We start from the raw sequence: 7,890 nt of genomic DNA, 5'->3' as shown, positions 1-7,890 counted from the left end.
ATTTTCCTCAACTCTCAGCCACACTATTTCCATGGAAATACTCAGAAAAGACTGCAGTGCTAGAGATATGCATAGGAACAGCAGATACTAAACTCTCCATTTAAAACATCCTCTTCTTTTCCTGTCCCTGGAACAAGCCAAGAGCATTGCCCTTCTTCATGTCTTTACTCCTGCTTTCCGGGAGCTGAAGTTCCAACATCTTGCTCTCCCTCATATCTGACCATTTCCGTCCTCTGGTTGTTTAAATTCTAGCTCAAATGCTAGCCGTTCTGCAAAGCCTCCTCTGCCCTCATCCTGCACTATTTGTTCCTATAGTTCCTGTCTGCACATTATAACCTGCCTGGAATTAACTGTTTCCTGGTTGTGGGTCCTTCTCTGTAGTGCATTTGTAAGCAGCTGAAGAGAAACTATACTGAATTTTTCTTTTTCTGGTCCCCAGCCCTTTCTTCCATGGGTGGATTGGGCATATTGATGGGCTTACTGGCTCTCTGAGTCCTGACTACCTAAATATGCCTTAGAAAGTCCTAGGTAGCTCATGGACTTTAATGAATTGTGGGTCAAAAAGAGCTCACATGTACATCAGGATCTGGGGTGCAGAAAGAGAGCTATGGTGTCAAAATTTTGAGAATACTAGTGAGATATAATGGGCATCATTTCCTTCTTTGCTTCTTGAAATGTTATTGTATGGAATCTTCACTTGTCCTATGGAAACGAGGTGTTCCCAACCCCCTGTTGAAACATGCAAGAAATCTGGCTCAGAGAGAACAATGAGGACAAGGACTATAGTTAATAGCTTAATAGTCTGGTTAAGCACAAGACCATGTCTTAGTAAACCTGATCTTGCCTCTGCATGTCTGTTTATGCTACAAAAACTCTACACCCCCCCAATGTTCCTCTGTGCTTCGGTTAGATTTTAGCAAGACTAGTCTTTGACTAGATGTCAACCTACCCTTTACTCCCCTACCACATCTTAAGCCCTTTTGGGTGCTCAGGAAGCAATCTTAGAGCCAGTCACAGAGAAAATGCCCCCTTGTTACTCAGCTCATATACATCTGCAGAGGAATCAAACTTGAGATCAGTGATTTGAAAACTTCTGCAGAGGAATCAAACTGGAGATCAGTGATTCTCAGCTAGTGACTCATTACCTGCCCTAAGAAGGATCTGTATGTTAGAGTCAACAATTATGAATCCCTTTGAATGTGTGCATTTATGTGTTCAACTCTGTAGGTCAACAAACAAAACAGCTTGTTTTATCTTTTTTTTCTTTTTTCTTCTTTCTTTTTTAAAAGAAGTTATCTGGTAATTACATAATTTCTTCAAGCCTAGGTCTACATTTGGAAGGCTTAACTCCCAATCAGAAAAAACAGGGTTTAGTTAGATTTTTTGGTGAGCTATTCAGTGTTAACCTGTTAGACTCCATCTCCTCACAAGCACCCCAGGAAGATTGCAACACTCTCAAATCTCTGCCTTGCCTTTCCTTACTTTCTTAATCCATAAGAAGCAAGATGTGGCTCGGGTGCAGATAGGCGTACATGCCTGCATACACATGTGATAGAAGTTTACTTGCCTCCATCATGACTGCTTGGTAATCTCTGATGCCTGGGAAATGAAAACAATGATGATTTTGATAATGATGATAATAATGGTGATAAATGAATTTCTATGTATGCCTTAATAAGTAGTTATTGACATTATTGACATCAGGGGGCTCCCTTTCTGGCTTCTCTAGAAGAGGGATGCAGCTGCTGATCTCCACCATCCCCGGGCAGTAGGGGGTGGCTAGGAAGTCATGAGACTGGTTGAAACAAACACCAGGTTTTCTCAGAGTGACAGTTTGCTGCATAGCAGAGCACTCTGAACTGCCAGGCTCTTCAATTCTAATTTCTAGTTTTGGTGCTTCAGTTAATTCTTTCCTGTGACATTCCTTAAACTCTCCCTCCAAAGCCTTAGTTTCTTTACCTTTAGTTACTGGGAGAGGAGTGGGTGATAAGGAAAGGACACTAACTCCCGAAAGGCTCAGGTTACTGTTTTCTTCACAGCCTCCAAGGACCTCTTGGGAGGCAGTTCAGTTGCTGTAGTTATGGATCAAATGCCCCCTTCCCAAGACTCCTTTAGGAGGTAGCTTAAATTCACAAGTGAAAAATGATAGCCTTGGACCACCAGCTTTAACCTCTTTTCCACTGCAACCCCACAACTGAGCTCTATCTCCTTATTTCTGCTGCTTCTGACTCTGACAGCATTGACTTACAGAAGCTTTCCAAATTCTAAACCTTCCTTGGGGATGCCCCCTCAGCCTCCGACTAACCTGCCACAGTCCAGTTCCCATAGTGGTACTTCCTGGGTGTCGGAGGAGAATGCAGTGTCTCTTGAGGCCAGACTCAGAACTCCAGGGTCACTGCACGCAGTTTGAGGCTGGAGAAAGCAGAACAGTGTGCTGGCTCACCCCATTCCAGGCGACCCTCACTGGGCAAAGACTCTAGAGCATTCCCTCCCGGTTCTTCAACTTCCCCCTGCCTGTGAAACCCCAAATGTGTGCAGGCCTTTCCTGGCGACCAATCTCCCCCATGACTGCCTGGGCTGCTGGACCTTGTATGACAGACCATGGGTCGGTCTGTCCAGTCGCAACGGCAGTCTCCGCAGCCCCCTCTCAATCCCCTGCGCCACAGCTCCTAGCCGGTGCTTTGGGCGCTGGTGCAGAAAAGAAAGAGTAAGGGGGAGACAGATTATGTATGCGTGTGTGTGTGTGTGTGTGTGTGTGTGTGTGTGTGTGTGTGTGTAGGGGTGCGAGCAGAAAGAACCCATAAGTCCGGGCTCCCAACTGCAGCAGGAGGGGAGGAAGAGCAAAGAAGGAGCGGCGAAAGGAGGGGGCAGGAGACAGGAGCGGTGAAGACTTTGCCACCCGCTCTGGAGCCCCAGCCCCGGTGGACAGGGCGGGCATTCAGTCGCGGCTCCCCATTGGCTCCTGCGCGGGCCCCTCGACTTTCTATAAAGGGCGGCTGCAGAAGGCGCGGCCGGCACCGGCTCGGAGCGCTAGTGGCGGAGCCTGGCTCCGCCCTGCCTACAGCGCGGGCCGGCCTCGGACAGACGGACTTACGGACTGACTGCAGACAGAGAAACTGAGTCAGAAAGACCCAGGACTGCGGAGAGGAGGAGGGGGCTGGGGCAACGCCTGACGCTGTCCCCAGTTCAGAACGGGCGCTGCCTGCGCTCTCCAGGCAGCGGAGCATCTGGAGCTGCCCGCGTTCCTTGGCTCAGCGCTCAGCTGCCCAGCTCAGCTCTGCGCACTTGACCACTCAGAGCCGCTTCTTTCCCCTCCCCATTTCAGACACCTTGGAGAACACCTTTCTTAGCTCAGAGCTTCAGCGCACTGAGCAGAGCTTGCTGGGCTCTCCGTCGAGGGCCTCACTTTCCCCTTTTCTTTCCTTGGGCACTTCCTGACCCTGTAGCTTAAGGACCTCACGGTCCTCCAAAGGCGTCAGGATGGACGCCCCAACCACAGAATTGCCCCAAGGGTCTTTGCCAAACCCAGGCACCATGAGCTATGGGGATGAGCTGACCCCTGAAGCTCTGAGCGTGCCCAGCGGCTTTGATGACCTGATCACCTCCACCACCTCTCAGGTGCTTCAGGCCATTTCCAACGCCGCCTCTGCAGTTGGCCGAGCCGGCCGCAATAGTGTGCTGTCCATGATGCCAGACACCGGCGACCTGGCCGACACGTCGGGTCCTGTAGCTTCAGAAGTGGTGTCTCAGGATGAGCAGGTGCAGTTCTGGCTAGTGGTAGGGTACACCATAGTGGTCTTTGCTGCCATCATAGGCAACTGGGTCTTAAACCATGTGATTATGAAATACAAGAGGGTGCACACCGCCACCGGCCTCTTCGTCGTCAACATTTCCGTGACCAACATGATGCTGGCTCTTCTCAGCTCCCCCTTCACCATGGTAAGCTGGGTTCTGAGGAAGGCGACCTGGAGAATAGGGAGAAAGTTAAGGTATAACTTTACACTTGAAGCAGAGAAAGATGTTTGGCGGGAGGAAGTGCTGGAATGGATTGGGTTGATTTGGAGAACGTTTGCACAGAGGTTAGAATGGTTGAGAGACTGCAAAGGGTTTAGAAATGGGGTGGGGGAGCAAAATGAGACAGCCATGGTTGTAGGTGCATTGCTGTGTTAATCTGCTGCCTTGACAGAGGCTGGGAGAGACTTGGGGACCTGTTGCAGATGAGATTTTGTCTGACATGTGAGTCCGAGTTTTGTCACAAAGATCCACTCAGTTTTTCCACATTTCAAATGCAGTGCTTGGACTTGAAGGTGTTTAACAGATTTTGTGATTTGGTGTCTATGTCTCCAAACCGGACTGTTTGTGTGGAGAAGATGGGAAGAGCAGAACTGCAGTGTGGAAATATTTTTTTTGTTTTTTTGAGACAATAATGCCAACAGTTTGGTGAAGAAAAGATTCTTTTACTTGTGTTTTGGGGCTTGTGAGAGTGGTGGATCCAGGGCTGTGTGGCTCATGAAGCATTCTTTCCCCTAGGTGCGCTATCTGTGTAATTCCTTGGTGTTTGGGAAGATGACATGCCACCTCAGTCGCTTTGCCCAGTATTCTTGTGCCTATGTAACTGTGATGAGCATGGCTGCTATTTCCCTGGACCGACATCGGGTATGTTTCTCAGATCTTGTAAAAGATTGATTTTCTTCTTAGGTAAATAGGGTCAGATAAGATCACAAATAATCCTGAAAGTTCTTTGAGTTTCTTGATATAATATATGTGAATGAATATGTACAGTTGAGGGGAATTGCAAAATTAGGAAATATAGACTTTCATGAAATTAAATCTTACATAATAAAAATGCTACCATCTTTGATATAATGCTATGGGAACAGAGATGTGGCCAATAAACAAATAATAAAAAAACTGCTCTCCCCACTTGGAAAACATTTCTTATTTGCTGCATTGCAGGACCAGCTAAGGGGGGGGGAGGGAAGGGATGAGTCAGAGGTGGGTGTGGCTTCAGGGCTGGTGGTGGGCTGAGTTTGGGTGGTGGGGATGAGGGAGGGCTGAGGAATTGAAGATAGTTGGGGAGGAAAAAACTGGGAGGAGGGTCAGAAGTGACGAAAAAGGAAGTAGGGGAGGGGATGAGAAGCTGGGAGGGATTATATAGTTAATGAGTTGGGAGGGAGGGAGAAAATGAATGAGGTGGGAGGGACAAAGACGGGATTGGAGGGCCTGTGGCTGGAGCCAAATGGGAGGGGCCTTGGAAGGATCCAGTGATAGGAGATGGAGGGAAATAGGAGACTTGGAGGGAGTGAGAGAAGAAGGAATGAGTGGTCATGGAGGGATCAAGATGGGAGGGGATGGAAGTAGAAGGGCAAGGACATAAAGAGCTAGGTGAGAGGAGGGGTGAAGAAGTATAAGGAGTGCTTACACATCCAAGCATAATAATACAAATAAATCACACTTTTGGACATCCATCCTTTTCCTCCATTAAACTCCCAACTCAGAGACAGGTAATTTGAAGTTGGTCTACTAGGATTCCTGACATCTCATTGAAATGTTTTTCTCAACATTAGCTAATGTTGCTCTTTCATCAAAAAAAAGGTCATACAGTTTTCAAGTGAACTAGTACTCAAATCACATTTTCTACCTACCTACCAAATCTTTGCAAATTTGCACCAGAATTTCAGTCGATGAAGGGCTAATATGTAACCTAATTTGAATTGTTGAATTGGGTTGGGGTCCTTTTCCTTCTAGGTGATGCTATATCCCCTCAAGTCCCGGATTACTCCAATGCAAGGCAATGTTTGCATCATTATCATCTGGATTGTGAGCACCTGTGCTGCTTTGCCACATGCTATTTACCAGAAACTTTACCAGGTGGAAATTGGGTAAGCAACTCATGACCTCAGTATCCACATGCATTAACTCATGGAGTAGCATATTTCAAAACATGGTGATGAAAATAAATTCACCTAAGCTGGAATTTATCATAAGAGTTCCCAGGTACTCTCATGGCATTGGGTTATTAGACATATCCTTTCCTGTTTGGGGACTATAATTTTCCTTTATGTTATTTGAGAAATCTGAATCAGGGGAACCTCAGAGCTCCATGCTTCATAACACTGGGCTTTAGGATCAATGCAGACACAAACAGTTAAATATGTCTGCCCCTTAAGGACTAACTGAAAATGTAACAGCTAGCTGTGGGCTTTAAGAAAAAGACAAATAAAGTTGTTTTTTTTTTCTTTCTCTGTCTTGTAACCTAGAAACATTACTGAGGAAACTGCCTGCCTCCCCAGTTTCCCCTATACTTCAAAATCCACATGGAAATACCTTGACCTGGGCACCTTTTTGCTCTTCTTCATCTTGCCATTGATGGTGCTGGTGGTCGTCTATGGTCATGTGGCCAAGAAGCTGTGGATCCATAATGCTGTTGATGACATCAATATCCATACCTACATCTGCCAGCGTGGGAAGAAGAAGCAGACCCTGAAGATGCTGATGACGGTGGTGCTTGTCTACACAATCAGCTGGCTCCCCCTCAACCTCTACCTGGTGCTGCTGTCCAGTGAATCCATCTCAAGTCACAATGGTCTGTATTTTTTCCTCCACTGGCTGGCAATTAGCAGCTCCTGCTACAACCCCTACATCTACTGCTGGCTCAGCGATAGCTTCCGGATTGAAGTTCAGAAGGTCATCATGGAAATCCAGAAGACGCTGCTCGATGGAATCAGCCGCCTGAGGGGGGAGCACCGCCGGCTGAGCACTGTGTCACCCACCCACCGTCCTGCCTGGGTGGATCCCAATCCCGGAGTGCCCAAATTCCCACGATTCAAAGATTTCGATGAGCTACCCAGTCCCCCTCCCTCCCCCACAGTGGAAGTCTCCTTTCTCTATCCAACAGTGCCTAGAGTTTAAAATGCCCAGACCGCGATAGGTTACCCATCCTCAAAATACCTGAGATAGGATGGGACCAAAACAACAAGCACTCATTCATTTCTCATGGGTGTGGTAGGGAGGAAAGGGGTTTGTACTTGAGGGGTAGGGGCCATATGTGAACCACCATATGTCTCACTCACTCTTTCATTTCCTTTGCCTTTTCCCCTTTTCCTCTTTCCTGTTATTTATTTTTTTCTCAACACTGAGTACACTAAGGATATTAGCTCTCTAGACTCATCAGAGTTGTTTCCCTGACACTTAAAGAAAAATTCCACTTTGACTTGGAAGCACATCTCTGTGGTCAGCAATCTCCTCTATTCATTCTTGTGTACCAAGTGGGCATGATGTTGTCCGTATTACAGACACTGTCTCCTCATGGTTTTGCCTTTCTTTTTCAGGAAAAAGAAAAATGTCTAATGTGCTCCCTGGCATTTCAATTGTTCCTGTATCTTTAGCCTAGGAGGATTTCAACTCAGTAGGAGAGATGAGGAGGAAGTAATATTACATCCTTCTCGGGCTACTACTGCCTTTATTCTGGAGACATTGTTACTAATGCACTTTGAAAGGCACTGATATTTGGGTCAGGATGATGCCAGGTTGGGAATGGAATTTCTTGTGCTCTTTATCTTTCTCCCTCTTCTTCATGCCCTTTTTCATTACCCTTGGCATTGCCCTTTTCATCTCCTGCTGACCTCCCCATATCTTTCCCCCTCCCTATCTCTTGCCTTTACGTCCATCTTTTCCTCCTCCCTCTGTTCCACAGTTTCCCTCTCCTCATTCTCTTACCCTTCCTCTTTCTATAAATTCCTTCTCACCTCTCTTGCCATCTTTTATTTCCTACTCTCCTCCATTCCCCTCCTTTCCCTTTCCCTCCTATACCTACCCACCTTTTTTCTCCTTCCTCTTTGCTCCTTTCCCCAATTTCTTTTTTCCTTATCTCTCCTCAACTTTATCCTC

The 7,890-nt window shown here is 46.9% G+C and overlaps 1 protein-coding gene across 1 annotated transcript; it reads left to right on the top strand.

The window, feature by feature from the left end:
• Positions 1-3,480: 3,480 nt before the first annotated feature.
• LOC308639446 (G-protein coupled receptor 83-like) lies at positions 3,481-6,912 on the top strand (the record flags this gene model as incomplete). Its single annotated transcript, XM_081277693.1, has 4 exons — positions 3,481-3,939; positions 4,531-4,656; positions 5,749-5,882; positions 6,261-6,912. The coding sequence occupies 4 exons, from the start codon at positions 3,481-3,483 to the stop codon at positions 6,910-6,912; spliced, it is 1,371 nt and encodes a 456-aa protein (XP_081133819.1).
• Positions 6,913-7,890: the final 978 nt, after the last annotated feature.

Source organism: Spermophilus citellus (genome assembly GCF_964194105.1).
Source record: "Spermophilus citellus genome assembly, chromosome: X".
NCBI lineage: Eukaryota > Metazoa > Chordata > Mammalia > Rodentia > Sciuridae > Spermophilus > Spermophilus citellus.
The sequence above is the reverse complement of the archived record's forward strand: the minus strand, read 5'-3'. Positions and strand labels throughout refer to the sequence as shown.